Below are 16,827 nucleotides of genomic sequence, written 5' to 3'. Positions count from 1 at the left end.
ACCCCCACCCGCAGGTGACCCCAGATGCGTATGGGGTTAGTTCTTTAACTAGAGAATGGGCCCATTTTTTGCTGTAGGATGGTGTGTGGGGGCATTCGTAAGAAAACAAAGAGGTAGGCAAATAACTTTACCTCGGGTGTCAGTTATCTACCCACTGGGGAGCATAATATGTACTCCATAGGGCTATTTTGAGGATTTAATGAGTTCATGGCATGTCCAAGCCCAACAGAAGCTTGGTTTAGAAGCAGTTCCATACCAGAGAAAGGGCATGACACTGTCCTTAAATGATGTGTCACCCTAGATGAGGCATTTCCTCTCTCTGAGCTCCAGTTGTGTCATCTGTAAAATGGGCATATTAATATCTCTTATCTATCACAGTTGCTAGAGGAAATAGAGATAATTCACACAAAGTGCTTAATATAGTGCATGGCATGGGGAAAGTACTCAAAATATGGTAGTAACAGTTGTAATTATTACTACTTTTACTTTTATTATTATTACTATCATTGAGGTACAAGGGCAATGTGATTTTATAGCTAAGCACATAGACATTGGAGCCAAATTGCGTAGGTTTGAATTCACTTCACCACTAGAGCTGTGTGACCTTATGCAAGTTACTTAACCTCTCTGTGCCTACGTCTTTTAAAACCATATAAGGGGATTAATAATTATAGCTATCTCATGGAGTTGCTGCGAGAATTAAATTGTAGGTGAGTGCTTAGAAGAATGCCTGGCAAATTTTAAGTACTAGGCATGGGTTTGCTGTTAACAGCAGTAGTTCTGTTGCTATTATTATCATTATTATTAACAACCAAACTCTGAAAGCCTTCACCTTGAGTCCAATTAAGGAGAGCCACAGTGCAACCCATTCACCAGTCCACTGATGGCTTAGCAATGGGGAAGCTGTGTGACTTTGGGTAAATTACCTCCCCTCTCTGAGCCCACTTTTATTGCTCTCCAAACGCGAGTTGTAATACTACCCATAATGGTGCTTCTAGGTTGTTAGGCTTCATTAACGAGCGATGACCCGTGGGAAGCTTCTAGCTTGTAGTTAATTAGGCCCTTATCCCAATGCCCTGCCTAAATCCAGCTCCCTACCCCACCCCTGCGGGAGAGCGCTTGGATTCCTTCCTGCTGGGCGCGAGGTTGTGGGGGGGAGCGCCGCCGGGCGCCCGCTGCCAGGCCCTATTCTGGGGGCCGAGCGATCCCGTGGCCGTGCCAAGCTTCCCCGGGGATCAGGTTTCTGCTGACGCGGTGCCAGGCACGTCTGCTTCCAGGAACCGGCAGCCGCATTTAGCCGCGGGCCGCACATGAAAGGGCTGCAGTCGGAAACGTGACGTTGTGTCAACAGGCGAGTCAGGTCAGCGCTGGGTGAGACCATCCCGGCAGGCCCAGAGAGTCACGCCCTGTCTGAAGGCGGCCAGATCCCCAGCCTCAGCTCTCCTGCCTCCTGCCACCTCTCCCAGGCCTCAAAGCCAGCGCTTCACCCCCTCACACTCACACCCCTTTTTAACAGAGGTCCTCTTTGTCCCGAATGGGCTAGGGGCTGGGGTGCAAGCCCCTCCTCTCGTCTCCCTGGGAGCCACTTGGAACCTGCAGCAAATGGGCTAGAAGGAAAGGCAAGGACAAAGGGGGCTGCAGGACAGTGGCTCCGTTCACGGGTGCGTGACCGAGCAGACTCCAGGAGGGGGACTCTGGATCGACTGTTCCGTGACTGAACCCTCAGATGTTTTTTTTAGTTCAGGTTGCACCTCTTCCTTCAGTCTCCACGCTACTCCTTGAGTTACGGCCCAGGAAAGAGGGGCATGCAACAGGCCTTTTGCCCTGATTTCAACCCCATGTTCCATCCCTGGGAGAAAGTTGACTTGTTTAGGTTTTTACCGAAAAAGTCTACCAGAAAAGCCTAGCCATTCACGGAGGCATTTCAAGGACTTAGCAGGTGGGAGACCTGGAGGCCCTCAAGAGCTAGGAGAAGGAGGGACTTCCAGAATTTGCCATCTGCTTGCTCTAGGACTTGTGACAAGGGCTCAGAATCTTTATTTTACTTAGTCAGGACCAGGCGTGGAAGGGGATAACAGGCCATTAGTTCATCTCCAGAATCCTGGTGCGGGGCTCTGAACGTGACTCCATGCTGCCCGGGGATCTCTGTGTCTTTCAGAGCATGTGTTCTGCATCTCCCACAGCCCGGCAATGCTCACTCTCATCTCACCTGCTGGCTCATCGGGAGACAGGGAAGGTGACGTTTGAAGCAAAGTCACGATGGGCAGGTTGGTGCCTTTGGTGGCTGAGAACTCCCTGGGAGCAGGTGCCCTGCTTAGGCTCCAGATGGACCAGAGGGTTCTGGAAGGCTCCAGGTACTTGGGGATCTGAAGCATGGCAAGCCAGGTACTGGCCATCAGGACATCCCTGACGGGGAGATGGGGAAAGGCAAAAATACTCGACCAGGTCATTTCCCACTTCTTTTCCCATGGAAATTTTTTTTTTTTTTGTAAGAGCACTTGACGAAGGAACACCAATATTCATTCATGCACAAACACACCCAACGAGAGGAAGTCCAGGAAGGATGTAGAAAATAATTATGGAATGTTGCCTTCAGCAGCAGTAAGACAGGATATGGCAAATCCATTAGACTTTGCTAGACTCAAAAAAGTTAGACTGGCTTGGCAGAGGTGCTATTCCCCAGCAGCAATTATTGCATAATAATCCATTAAATCTTTTCTCCATGTGCCTACCGCTCCAGCAAGCTCCCCAGACCCTATGGCCTAACAATTCCATTAATTTCATTTTCTGTCAGGTTCTAAGAACCATGAGAAAAGCAGGCTGAGGCAGGGGGTGGGGGGACAATGTACTTTTTGCCTAACTCTGGAAGGAGGCACAGCGTGACCATGAACCTTTAGCAGACGTTAAAAAAAAAAAAAAATTTAAATATTTACCTACAAAATTGACCAAGCTTATTCTGTCTGACCGAATACAAGACACATAAAAAGCTGAATGAAATGACGCCAAGATGAACTGAGTTGTTGCCTCCAGCCAAGAGGGGAGGGCAGGAAGACAGCCCTATTACACGACTGGGGTATTTAGAAGAAAAATGCAGAAGCCCATCTTTCTCTTCCACAGGAAAAGGATTATTTTATTAAGTATTTTAAAACAACTACTTAACATTGACTCATAGATAAAAATATTTACAATTTCACACCTTCAGGAAGGCTCCAAAATATAAACACTGTACCTCTCCCTAGAGAAAAAAATTATTCTTCTCTTCAAAAACAGGAATACATTCATTTTTCGCACTTTGTAGATCAAGTAATTATACAAATAAACATCTGAAACATTTCCTTTTTAATATATTTATATAATATATATTTATAACAGTTTTACAAATAAGGGCAATGACTTTATACCAAAATAAAAACAGGAAAAGAAAAAGTTAGAACACGATCGGCGATCAAGCGTAGTGCATTTTGAAAAGCTGGTGCAGGGCTAGCTGGACAAGTCAGGAAACAAGTACTCTGGACCAAAAATAAAACTTCTTTGAAGGAGACAGAATCCATTTTAGCAATAAGGACACTCCCTATGCCATTTGGGCGAGGGGCATTAGCCTGCAGAAAGGATCTTGCTGTGCCAAGAGCTGGTTAGGCCTTTAAGCTAAGCTTGGTTAAAAGGAGTTTTAGGATAGAACTGCAAACCGAGTCTAGCTCTGCTTGTTGAAGGTAGCAATTTGTTACTTAGCTTTATGCATTTTGGGGGTGACTGGAACTTAGGCACCTGCGTTTCTCAGACCCAGCTTTGGTTCCCGGGACAGCATGATTGTTTTCTAGGTGAGACTTAGAAACAGGTACCAGAGGCCCAAGGGACTCCTCCCTCATTCCCTGGCAGCTCAGCTTTACCAGGGGGCCCTTTTCAGTTCCTTATTAAGCTAATCACTATGAAAGCCTGAGTAGGAACTACATTCTCTTTATTCATCGGAGGCAGGGGGTGGGGAGCAGACCTGTAGAAAATCTCCCCAAACCACTACCGTGCTATGCCAGTGTCTGCTACCTCACCACTTAGCAGAAGGCTCCGTGCGGCTGCCCGCCCTCTCCCCGTTTGGTGAGTCACGGCAACAATAAAAGGGAGAAGGGTGGGGTTATGAGAGCTGGCTGGGAACGGCACTCTGGAAAGCCCTCTTTTGAAAGTACCTTTTTCTCAAAGCCACAGACCTGGCTCCCAAAATTAAGACTGACTCACAGACCAAGACTTTGAAGCTTTTGAAAAATCCAGCTGATTTTTTCTGTATCTGAGGGGGCTATTCTCTGGGATGGGGGAAAGCCCAGAGATCTGCTACAATCCCCCCCAAAATCTTCTGATGTCAGGCCATCCTTCATTATCTTCCCTAGGCCAAAAGGAGCTTTCATGTCCTATAGCGACAACCGAGGCACGCTCAGAGATGCGTGCATACACGCACCCCAGATCTTCTCTCCATGCCTCAGATTATCTCAGCATACACGCTAGAACAATCTTGCTGTAGTCACACTTTTTTTTTTTGTTTTGTTTTGTTTTGTTTTTGGAGGGGCGGGGGAGTAGGGAGGAAGGAGAGCAAAGCAGCAGGGTCCCCTAGTCTTTGGTTTCTAAGTTTAAAGGGGGGATCTGCTTCAAAGCTTGGAGCAAGGCAGAGGAGTCAATGGCCGGATGGGAAGGCAAGGGAGAAGGGAGTCTCTGGGGCATGAGCAAGGGGGCTGAGATCTTGTCTGGGTTCATGAAACTGGTGAGGGCTGCCGCAGAGGCGTTGAGGCCCGGGTATAACACGGGGACGGAGGTGGGATACCAGCACTTCTCCAGCATGGGCAAGTAGGCAGTTGCTGACGGTGGGATCAGATAGAAGGGCAGACAGAAGGGAGGCTGGTGTGGGTGGGGGCCCAGGAACGGGGAGCTGATCAGGTCACTGCCCGTGAAATGGCCTTCATCATCTGAGAGCTGCATTCTGCTCTTTTTTGTTGGGGGTTCTTCAGATTCTTGCTTAATAACACCGATCCTTTCTCCCATGGTGAACCTGCGTCCATGATCGCTTTTGAAGTACTGCTGTTCACCACGCAAGTCACCCTTCTCGGATTCTCCTCCATAGCCACTGTCTGTGTCCGTGTCACTGCCACTCTGCTCCCCACTCGAGTGAGCGAAAGTCCGCTGGATGACTGGCACACAGTTTTTCCCAGGGCCTTCAGAGCCTTTGGCCAGGGAGCTGGGTTTCTCCTTGAAGTCCATGGCTTTGGGAGCTGGGTCTGACGGTTTCCTGGAGGTACCCCCCTGCAGCAGCTCTGAGACCACACGGTGAAGGTGGGTGACGAGCTGTGAAGATTTCAGGTCCCGAGTGTTCTCATGCTTGGCCAGGTACTGAAGAACCTCCCGGGCGCACGTCTGGAAGCCTGAGCAGAACATCTCTTGACCTGCTTCAACATTTCTCCCCGACAGCTCACCTGAATCGACACAGATCCAAAGGAAGACATTTCAGAAGGCCCCGTGATTCACCCAGATACCTACACCTCGAAGACTGGGTGGGAGCTTTTCTTTTTGCTACTGGCCCTCGCTGATTTGTGTTCCTAACTCCGAAAGTAGTAATATGATCAAAAAAAATTTGGATTATATTGAAAAGTGTAAATAATAGAACAAAAATAACCCATTATCCTACCACTCGGAGGTAAAATAGGAGCTGTAATGGTAGCATAATATCCCATCACAGAAACAGAACAAAATTAAGAGAGATGGACTACTTCTCCTCTTGAATTGATAGCTTGTTCCTGAGTTTTCATTATACATGACACAGCACTGAACATCCTCGTATGTTTATAACTAGAGTGGATTTAGAGAACATCTGTCTTACCAGAGCCAGACTGGACAAAGACCAGTCACAGAATGAGATAAAGAATAAAAGAACGACGTCACCCAAGTAAGCTTATTTTCGATTGAAAAAGTTGCAGTTGCGCTGGACTCTTCAAATTTCAAAGCTATTTCTAAGCCTTTTCCAAGCCTTTTCCGTGTGTTCTATCCACAAGCCCCAAGTAATCAGGTATCATCATCTTCCTATTTTCAATGAAGAAACTGGCAGAAGCACCTGCTAGGTTTTTGTGATTCTCATCATACTAGTCTTGGAAAGAAGGGCAAGAAGAATGGAATGAGGGAGTGGGTAGAAGATTTTCTCCCTGGTCTGTACAGTATTATTTGGAAGGGGTGAAACTAAAAGGTTACAAGGTGACTGTGATTCTCTGCAAGTCGGTAGAAACTAATGATGAAACTTCACCGGTTTCATTAGATTGTGCAACTAACCAAGATACCTAGTGGCTATTCAGGGAACCACATGAAATGCAGGAAAAGCTCCTGCTGTCATCCTGCCAGGACCATACCACACACAGAGTGATAAGGAAGTAGAGAAACAGGAAAACACTGGGGCATACCCATGATTTATTCTCCAATGAAAGAGGACTAAGAAGACCAACTGTAAAACACCCACGACACAAATTATAGGTGCCCTGCATTTTAAACAAGAGGGGGAAGATGTCCCAGAACCCAGAAACCCTTAAATCAAAATGCCACAGAAATATTTTACCACTTGACTAATACATGCTCACGCCAGGTGGCAAGCAGCAGCATTCCAAATGAGAAGTCTGACCTTTCAGGAAAGATAAAATGACATCTCCCCCAACTAACGTGCACAAGCCATTTGTTGTAAGAATGTTTCTTACACCAGATGTTGAGCCCACAGGCTATTTGTGCTACAACTCTCAGGTGATGATAACCAGACTCGGGCACTCACCAGCTTGTAAACCACTCTGCAGGGCAATGATTTTCTGCTGCTGCTGGTCAATTAGGCTTGTTAGTGCTTTCACATGCTTCAAGGTAAGTTCCAGAACCACTGCTTTTTCCAAATGACCCAAAGTCTGGAATAAAAAGAGCCTTAGTCAGCAGTGAGGTCAGAGAAGTCCCACCTCTGGGACACTTATTAGCAATGGGAAGTATCTCTAAGGGGGGGGGATAGCCTTTCCTGATTGATAACATTTCATTTTTAAGTTTGGAGATGACATTTTTAAAAAGTGTTGTGTTTGTATACATACATCCACACACTTCTGATTAAAGAATAAAAAACGAGTGTCACTTATCTTTGGAGGCATTTGGGAAGAGGCAGCTACATCAGGAGAAAGCTCTCACAGATCTATTTCTCCAGCAGCCACTGCTGACCTGAACTCAGGGGAATCCAGAGATAACATTTCTCTGCAGTGCTGTCAACCTGAGGAGGGACTTCTACTGTGTCTGGCAGCCAAGAGGCTTCCCCTAGCTTCTTTCCTGACACCCTCTCATAACTTTCAGCTCATCTAGGCTTTTTACTTCCTCCTCAAATACTATTTTTCCTTTCCCCAACCAAAGGCTGCCAAGCCAGTAAGCTGTTGGCTACTGACAAGAAAGAACAGGACATAAAAATCACGCACCCAAACAAGTCCTCTTTATTTTTCAAAAGGGGCAGGGCGGAGAGAAGGGGGTAAATAAAATCTGCGTGTTGCTTGGTTTACCAAAGTCAGCAAAACTAAAGAACCCTAAAAATCACCAGCAAGGAAAGGCTTAAACTCTTTGAAAACGAAGGCTAGCTGGGGTTAGAGCCAACTTGGAGAAGTCCAAGCGGTTCTCAGTTCATTGCATGAGGCTGCCAGAAAAATCCCAGGGCTGGGGAAGGGTACCCCAAAACAGAGCCACCCGCAAGCTCCCAGCCGCCCATCTGGTCTGCAGTTCCCAGTGGAGCCTGCAGGCGGCGAATGACCCCCGCCCTCTCCCTGGGCAGAAGAGCTGGCTTGGAGAGGGGCCAGCTTCTCACTTACTGTAAGTTTGAGATGTTCGGGTAGGAGATCCTTCAGCTGGGCGATGCACTCGTTAATCCGGTCACGTCTCTTTTTCTCGATGAGCCGGTGCGGCAGTTTGTAGGTCTCCTGCAAGGCGCACGGCGGGGCGGTGGGCGCCAGAGGAAGCGGGTGAGAAGCCCCTCTCTCCCCCACCCCGCGACGCCTTTAGAGTTGGGACCGCGGAGTCACACGCAGAACCACTTTCTTCCCCTTCTAGTCCAAGCCATTTCATAAAAGCACCGAACCCACCCCTTGCATTGCCCGGCGAAGCTCCAAGTGAGAAAACTTTTCTTGGAAACAGCGCGCGCCAAGGGCTGGGGTCCCGAGGGGCGCGGTATTCTTACCTTGCTATCCTCGCTCCGCTTTATTCCCCGCCTCGATTTGTACACTTGGTACATGTGGGCAAAATCCATCCTGCAGGGAGAGGGACCAGGTAGGGTCTTGATTTTGCGTGCGCATAGGCTCCAAGAGCCCTGGCGAGTAAAAGCCCCCCGGATGCGCCCAGAACGGCTCTGAGTTGAGAGCGGCGCAGAACGCAGGGCTGGAGCTGAGGCTTGAAGGGGCCGGGGAGTACCAACTTACCCAGGTAGGTCTCCGGGCTCCAGTCCTGGAGCTTTGGGCAAGCAGGCGGGGGGCGGTTGAGCGCTGGGGATCCGCTCCATGGCGCGGCGAGCCGGGGCCACTGTGCACTCCTGTCTGCAGTAGCGGAACGTTGGGGTGAGCACTGTCCTGCAAGGGGCTTCAAGGGGGCGATGGGGGGTGTCTCTCCTCAAGGGTTCCTCTGAGTCTGAGCTCTCTGAAATCCGCTTGAGCTGCTGGGCGCTGCGGCTTTGAGGTGCTGCTTCAGTTGGGGGCGTGCATGGTGTCCCCGCGGCCTCTGGCTCCGGCTCTGCGCACAGACTGGTGGTGTGTGCTCCCTGCGCCGTCTGCGCGGTGCGAGCCAAGTGAATGAGAAGTGGGGCGGGCGGGGAGGCGGGAGGGAGCTCGGAGGGGGGGGCGGCTAGGGCGGAGGGGAGGGTGGGGGGGCGAGCTGAGGAGTAATGGAGAGGCTGCGGGCTGGGTTAAATGGGAGCGAGTGGGTGGGTTGGAGCTACGTGTTCTACCCTGTGACTCCAGGCACGTCTGGCCGCTGCCAGGGAGGGAAGGAGCGACCTGCCCGCCCTCCCCCGGCTTCATCACATGAGTCTCACGTGTTGGACAACGCTCCCGCGGCTGCGAGGGAGCCCCCCCCCCAGCCCCGGCCCCCAGGTGTCTGCGGCTGCCTTTCCCCGAAGAGGGGGTGGCAGCACGGCCTGGGTCCTGCCCAACCGGGTGGGGGGCGCGGAAGCTGGAAGGGGCCGGGGAGGCGCTGGGGCCGGGTAGGGGGGAGGTTTGGTAACGTGGGCGAACCTGCCCCAGGGAAATGAAGTAAGTTCCCGTCTCCTGGGAGGGAACGGGGGAGGACGGATCCGCCCGCGTCTGACTCAAGCCGGGAGAGGAATATCCCCTCGCTCGCTCCAGCCCAGCCCTCTTCCTCCTCCCCCGCCCGGCCGGCTCCGAGGAACCAGCGCGCAGCGGAGGGAGTCGCCCGGCCCCCCTGCCCTCCCCAGAGGCTGGTGTTTCTTTCCGTCCCGGCTTCCCCGCCCCCACCCCTCAGCAGGGCGTCCAGGAATTGCCCGCCGTGGGGAGGGGCCGAGGGGCGGGGCGGATGTCACCCCATGGGAAGCGGGCTGGCAGCCAAGCGCAGGGGCAGCTGAGGCCGCCGTGGAGCACGCTGCGCGCACCTGACCGCCGAGCGTGTGCGCCACGGGCCCCTCGCTCCCCCAGAGCTCCGCTCCTGGGTAAAGCCTGCGGGCCGGCGGGCGCCCTCTTGCGCCCCCGCCCCCGTGTATCCCAGTGCCCACTTTAACCTCACTTGGGTTAGTCCGGCACCGAAAGACACCGGGCGCGGTGCCCTGCGTTTCCCCTCTCTACCCTGCCCCCTCCAGAGCAGAGGCTCCCGGGTCGCCTCCCCTCCGGCTGCAACGTTACACAACTGCGGCGGCGACGCCTGCCCCGCAGCAGCACGGGGCGTGACGCTTCACGTGGCCACAACTCGGGCCACAGGGCCTCCGCCTGCGAGTCCTTCTCCGCCGCCCGTGGGACCCAGACCCCGGGGACGCACTGTGACCGCCGTGGTGGGCTATCTCCTCGCCTACCAGGAACTTGGGCGGCGCTGTTGGCGGTCTGCACCCGGGGCGGGAGGGAGGAGAGAGTCTAGAAAAAATTATCTGTCCATCATACTGAAATTTTAGCGTTCATTCAGTGGATACACATCAGTTGAGCCCCCTCCAGGGTGCCGGGCGTAGTGACCGTTGCTAGAGCTACTGTGAGGAATCAAACAGATTCTGCCCTTGAATTTACAGGAACCTCTGGCAAGAGCATAAATTGGGCAATGAGGGGAAGACAGCCCTGGGAAAATTATATAGATGCCACTGGCTGACGGGGGAAAAAAAAGATAAGTTTGCTTTGTTTTGTTTCAAAATTTATTTAATACGGACTAAAATGCGTGGGAAGAGAAGGAGGAAGAAGCTAACCCACTGCCCTGAGCTTGGGGCAGAAACGCCTCCCCCAAGCAGCCCCAGATCTCAGCAAAGCGCGGGGTGGGGGGTGGCGGCGCGGGGCGGGAGGGCACTTACCTCCCCCGGCAGAGTCCGGTCTGTGTGACCTTCTAACTCAGCCTGGAGCAGGGAAAACAGCTGAAACTCCAAGCCCGCGGTGTGAGCCGCGCTGATGCAGTCAGAGGAGGGAGCCAGTGGAAATTCATGACTAAAATAAGGCCTGGCTGGGGATTTCACTGACCTCGGCGCTGCCCTGCCCTGCAAGTTCGGGGAGTTGAGAGATGACTGTAAGCGGTTCCCACCGCGCCTCGGGTCAGTCACCCCGATGCTGAGTGGCCTGGCTGTGGGGAAGGATTGGAAAAAAAACAAAACAAAACAAAAAAACAAAAAAAAACCAAAACGGGGTCGCCCCTGGGACTGGGTGAAGCTTCGCCTCGGGCGCAATTTGGGGCTGTCAGTCTTAATTGGCAGTGTCCTTGGCAACCTAGAGAACTGGGATTCACACTTCGACCAAACTGGGAGTGGATTTCCTTCAGGTCGCTTTGGAGAGCTCCCACTTCCTGTTTATGTTTCACAAGCGTCGAACTCATTAGCAAGTGTGAGAAATGCCTCCTTTTCTAACTGCTAACTGGTGTGACCTCTCTTCGGGGCTCAGGGATTCTTCCCTCCCAGAATGTACTTTTGCTGGCTTCTGTTATCAGCCATCTCTAGGGAGGGAATTACTGCATCGCAACTTCCTGCTGGGAGGTAGGCACAGAACCACAGGGGAAGGAGGGGACCCACCGGTCCGGGTTTGTGCTTTCAATCTAGGGTGATCTGCTTCATTGTGCGACTTTAATAAGGGTGAAGGATTGTCATGATTGCACCAAAACCACAGTTCCACCAGGAAAGAAGCACTGGGGGAGGAAGGAACACATGTCCCTGAACTGTCATATACCCTGCTCCCCCCCCCCATGCCAGACAAGAACCCAAACATTTCAGCTCCCATGGCCCAATGTTATTCTTAGAATGCTTTGATGTTATCAGTACTTTTTGTCTTTACCTGTTCTACAATTGGAAATAACAAAAGGTATGCTTTTCCTGCTTTTTGTTTCAAATGTGTTCTCAAGCTTCAAGAAACATCTCCAAATAGAAAAAAAGAATTTCCACCCTATCAAAGTTCTGTTGTATCCAGATTTTATATATTTTATACCAGTTGGTCCATTTTTCTTTTCTCAGTAGCTTGTGATTATTTTTTCATTAATTTAAACAAAAATAATTCCTTCCCAACCTGCATCTTTCCACCCTGAAGAATCTTAAAATTTCACTCTGTCATCTTTGTAGATACTTGTTTAATGCTGTTTTATTTTTTAGATTGTCCGTAAAAACTTTGTCTATGTTAATTCATTTAGTCCTCACCACCACCTTAGAAGGCAGGTATTAGTCATTTTTACATCATTTAACACACATTTATTGAGAACCACTATGTGCCAGGTGCTGAACTGGGTCCTAGGAGTAAATGTGTTCTCTTAAGGAAATTGAGGCTCAGGGAGGTTAACTAACCTGCCCCAGGTTATGTAGCCTGAGATTAGATCTGGAACTAGACCCTAGGTTTGTTTGGCTCCTAAGCTGGTACTCTTAATCATTATACTCTTGGCTGCCTGGTAAGGTTATATGAGTTGTGCACTGTTCAACTCCAGGGGGAGCCATTCACATCATAGTCTGTGAGAGCACCCTCTAGAGTTGTGCATTTTAGCACTGAGCAGCTACACTGGGTAATTCTGACATTTTGTAGCCCTGTCCTGTGTTTTGTCTAAGTATAGAGAGAACATAATTTTGTACAGGAAGGACAGGATTTTCCTTTTCTTTTCCTCCTGAGACTCAGGATTTTGAAGGTCTGATGCTGTGTGTTGGGGAGAGTCTATAGTGTTACCTGGTGCCTTCCCATGTAGGAAGTTAGAGCTCACAGCCCCCTGCATGTACCCATACCTTTCTTGCTCAGATAACATTTTTTGCCTATTTATGGATCCTCAGGAAGTTTTTTATCACATTTCACATATCACATTTTTATATATCATGACCCAGCAAACACACACAAACACATACAATTTAAGTGCATTTAAGGATAGGGCAGCCAAGTCCTGATGGGGCTGTAGCAATAAGCCACCACTACCCTCTCTCTCTTACTCCTGGGTAACCATTGATCACTTAAAGAAAAACTTAAACCATTTAGGAAGAAGTCAGCTCAATGCATTTCAGACAAAAATTTTACAAAACAGAGCTGGATGGCTCAGTTGGTTAAATGTCTGCCTTCAGCTCAGGTTGTGATCTTGGGTTCCTAGGATGGAGCCCAGTATGGGCTCCCTGCATGGGCACCCTGCTCAGCAGGGAGTCTGCTCCTCCCTCTCTCTGCCCCTCCCTCCCTCCTGCTCTAGTGCACACATGTACTCTCTCTCTCAAATAAAATCTTCAAAAAAATTTTATAAAATAATACCCCCTTGATATGTGAATTCTGATATTTTCTAGTCTAGTCAATTTTATTTAAAAATATTCTGATCTTGGGGTTCCTGGGTGGCTCAATTGGTTGGGTGGCCAACTGTGGATTTCGGCTCAGGTCATAATCCCAGGGTCCTGGGACCAAGCCCCAGGACAGGGTCTGGGCTCAGTGGGGAGTCTGCTTAAGGATTCTCATTCTCCCTCTCCCTCTGCCCCTTCCCCTACTTGCTTAAGGATTCTCATTTTCCCTCTCCCTCTGCCCCTTCCCCTGCTTGCATGCCCACATGCTCCCCCCCCCCAAATAAATAAATAAAAATCTTAAAAATATATATTCTGGTCTTTACTTGATAAATTGATTTTACAACCCACCAGTAAATCCTGACCTACAATTTGAAAACGTGTTCTCTCCACTAGAGATAGTGTTGTACTTTTAGCTTGTCCCCACCAGAAAGAAATCAATAGCATTTGTACACTTGAAGATCTTTAAAATCACTTATAAAAATGTTAAATAAGACTGGGGCACCTGGGTGGCTTAGTGGGCTAAGCCTCTGCCTTTGGCTCAGGTCCTGATCCCAGGGTCCTAGATGGAGCCCTGCTCCAGATCAGCAGGGAGTCTGCTTCTCCTTCTCCCTCTGCCCCTCTCCCCACCCCATGGGACCCCTCTCTCTCTGTCTCAAATAAATAAAATCATGGGTGCCTGCGTGGCTCAGGTGGTTAAGCGTCTGCCTTTGGTTCAGGTCATGATACCGGGTTCCTGGGATGGAGCCCTGCATTACTCTGCAGGGAGCCTGCTTCCCTCTGCCTCTCTCTCTCTGTCTCTCATGAATAAATAAAATCTTTTAAAAAATTTTTTTAAAAATAAAATCTTTAAAAGAATACAAATAAAATTTTTATTCTTTTCTCAGTTCTGGTAATTTTTGTTTTTTAAGGAATTTGTCTATTTCATTGAAATTTGTTAATATATTGATAAAAAGTTTTATCCCTTTAATGTCTATATAATCTAAAGTTATAAACACTTTCTATTCTTTTAAACATTTTTGGTTAATTTGTGTTTTTTTTTCTTGATCATCTTGCTAAGAGTTGTATTAATTGTATTCATTTTGCAAATATCCAAATTTTGATTTTGTTTTGATTTTCTCGATTGTTCATTTAAAGTTGATCAATTTTCTTTCTTATTTTTCTTATTCCCTTTCTTCTAGCTATTTTGGATTTAATTTGTTCTGATGTTTCTAGTTTCTTGTGGTATAAGGTAATAACACTGATTTTAAGCCTTTCTTCTTACAAGTACTTAAAGCTAAGATTTTTCCTGTGAAAGCCTTGCTTTCACAGAACCCCACAATATGGGGTATTTGTATTTTACTTATTATTCAGGTCAAAATATGTCCTAATAGTTATTATCAGTTTTCTTTGATTCATGGGTTATTTTGGAAGGTATTGCTTAATTCCCAAATATGTGCAAATTTTCTAGAAAACCTTGTTTTTGTTTTGAAATAACTATAGAATCATAGAAAGTTACAAAAATAATAGAAGTTCCATGTACCCTTTACTCAGTTTCCCCCAATGGTACCATTTTCCATGACTATCATACAATATTAAAACAAGGAAATGAACATGGCTACAATCCAGATAGTTTTTGGATTTTCACCCATTTTACGTGCACTCACTTGTGTGTGTCTGTATATGTATAGTTCTATGCGGTTTTATCACATGTGTAGATTACTATAACTACTGTCACAATCAAGATGCAGAACTGTCCTACACTACAAAGTCCCATCATGAAACCCCTTTATAATCATACCAGTTCCTATCCCCTCTCCTATCTCTAATATCTGGCAACCAGTAATCTATTCTCCATCTCTATAATATTATCATTTTAAGCATATTGTAAAAATGGAATAATATAATTGTAATCTTTCGAGATTGAAACATTTTTTCCACTCACCGTAATTTGATGAGTTGTGTTCCTTGATGTCTCTGTGCCATGATTTATTTGCCCATTCACCCACTGAAGGGCTGTGGAGTTGTTCTAGGTTTCTGTGATTATAAAACTACTATGAACACTTTTCTACATGTTGTGTGTGGACATATTTTTTTCTCTGAGACAAATCCTGCAACATATGATAATGTACATTTGCAAAGAAACTGACCAACTGTTTACAGGAGAGGCTATCCTATTTTACCTTCACAATCGCAATTTATGAAAGATCTAGTTTCTCTTTATCTGTACCCAGATTTGCTGTTGTTACTGTTTTTTTTTTAAGGATTCTTATTTATTTGTGTGTGAGAGAGAATACCAACACGGGGAGGGGTGGGCAGAGGGAGAAGCAAACTCCCTGCTGAGCAGGGAGCCCCCTGTGGGACTCGATGCCAGGACCCTGGGATCATGACCTGACATGAAAGCAGACACTTAAACTGAGGGAGCATCCCTGCTATTGTCACTATTTTTAACTTTATCTTGTCCAGATAAGTGTGTAATGCCAGATATCTTTTCATGCTGGTTTCTAATTTACTACTATTGGGTCAGAAGATATAATCTATTGGATTTTAATTCTTTGAATTTATTAAGATCTCTTTCATTACCCAGAATATAGTCGATCTTGACAAATGTTCTCTGTGGGTTTGAAATCATGCATATTCTGTGGTTGGATGCAATATTTTTATTAAGTTGGTATTTTATCAAGTTGGTTACAGTGCTGTTCAAATATGCCTTTCTACTAATTTTTTTCCCCTCTCTGCATCCTAAAATTACTGAGACAGAAGTATTAAAATCTCTCCAAGTGTGAATGAAGAGTTGTCCATTTGTGTCATTTCTCTTTATGCATTTTGGAACTCTGTTCTTAGTTGCAAGTGCATTTAGGATTGACATGTCTTGATGATTTTATTCTCTTATCATTAAATTTTTCCCTCTTTCCTTATAGCATTATTCTTATGCTAAAGTCCAGTATTCTTCTTCTCTCTTTGTCTGATGTTAATAATACAGCCGCACTGGCTTTTGTTGTTATTGCTGTGTTTTAAGCAGGCTCCTTGCCCGATGTGGAACTTGAACTCACGATCCTGAGATCAAGTCACATGCTCTAGCAACTAAGCCAGCCAGCTACCTCTACACTGGCTTTTTTATACTTGTGTTTGCATGATACATTTGTTTCTACTCTTATGCTTTTCAACCTATGCCTTTATAATTGAATTGTACCTTATAAAACCACATGTTGTTGGATCTTGCTTTTATATCATCTGACAATCTTTGCCTTTTTATCATAGAGTTTAATATATTTATATTTGAGGTAATCATTAATATAGTTGGGTTTAAATCTCCCATCTTGATATTTATTTTTTCTACATATCCCATTTATTCTTTGTTTCTGTTTCTACTTTCCTACCTTCTTTTGGGTATATTGCATTTTTAAATCATTCCACTTTATCTCCTTTTTTAAAGTATACTTCTTTGTAGTATATTCTACAAATATACTGTTTGTGGCTGTTTGTGAGCAGTGGTTCTTAAACTTGACATGTATTACAAAGCAGCTGGAAGTCTTATTAAAACATAGTTTTCTGGGCTATACCCTCAAAGTTTCTTACTGAGTAGGTCTGTGACAGAGGTCAAAAACTTGCATGTCTGATAAGTTCTCAGATGCAATTAATGATGTATGTCTGGGTACTATACTTTGGTGATCTCCGCCCTAAAGATTATACTCTACATCTTTAAGTTACCACAATCTAAGTTCAAATAATATGCTGAAAAATACTATTATATAATTTTACAGATATGTAAGAACCTTACAGCAATATAATTCTATTTATTCCTCCTCTTAACCTTGATGGTCTTGTTATTTGTATTTTACTTCTGCATAAATTATAAAGATTTATATATAGCTTTAAACACTGAATAGTATTTTTAAATATCATGCATATGGATA

The 16,827-nt window shown here is 46.8% G+C and overlaps 1 protein-coding gene across 1 annotated transcript; it reads right to left on the bottom strand.

The window, feature by feature from the left end:
• Positions 1–3,103: 3,103 nt before the first annotated feature.
• LOC111144044 (basic helix-loop-helix family member e40) lies at positions 3,104–10,798 on the bottom strand. The gene is made up of 6 exons (XM_022498121.1): positions 10,517–10,798; positions 8,442–8,785; positions 8,204–8,273; positions 7,839–7,946; positions 6,785–6,908; positions 3,104–5,450 (listed from the first exon to the last, which is right to left on the bottom strand). Exons 2-6 carry the CDS (start codon positions 8,519–8,521, stop codon positions 4,594–4,596), a joined length of 1,239 nt encoding a protein of 412 aa, XP_022353829.1. The 5' UTR covers positions 8,522–8,785; positions 10,517–10,798; the 3' UTR covers positions 3,104–4,593.
• Positions 10,799–16,827: the final 6,029 nt, after the last annotated feature.

This window comes from Enhydra lutris, unplaced genomic scaffold (genome assembly GCF_002288905.1).
Source record: "Enhydra lutris kenyoni isolate GAN:26980312 unplaced genomic scaffold, ASM228890v2 scaffoldscaffold10, whole genome shotgun sequence".
Classification (NCBI taxonomy): domain Eukaryota; kingdom Metazoa; phylum Chordata; class Mammalia; order Carnivora; family Mustelidae; genus Enhydra; species Enhydra lutris.
The sequence above is the reverse complement of the archived record's forward strand: the minus strand, read 5'-3'. Positions and strand labels throughout refer to the sequence as shown.

Excerpts from the sequence above, each read along its gene's own strand:
- LOC111144044 (XM_022498121.1), bottom strand. The coding sequence starts at position 8,521 with ATGGAGCGGATCCCCAGCGCTCAACCGCCCCCCGCCTGCTTGCCCAAA. Across the intron at positions 7,947-8,203 it reads AGCGGAGCGAGGATAGCAAG|GAGACCTACAAACTGCCGCA; the intron begins GTAAGAATACCG and ends TGCGCCTTGCAG. Across the intron at positions 6,909-7,838 it reads CCGAACATCTCAAACTTACA|ACTTTGGGTCATTTGGAAAA; the intron begins GTAAGTGAGAAG and ends TTTTTATTCCAG.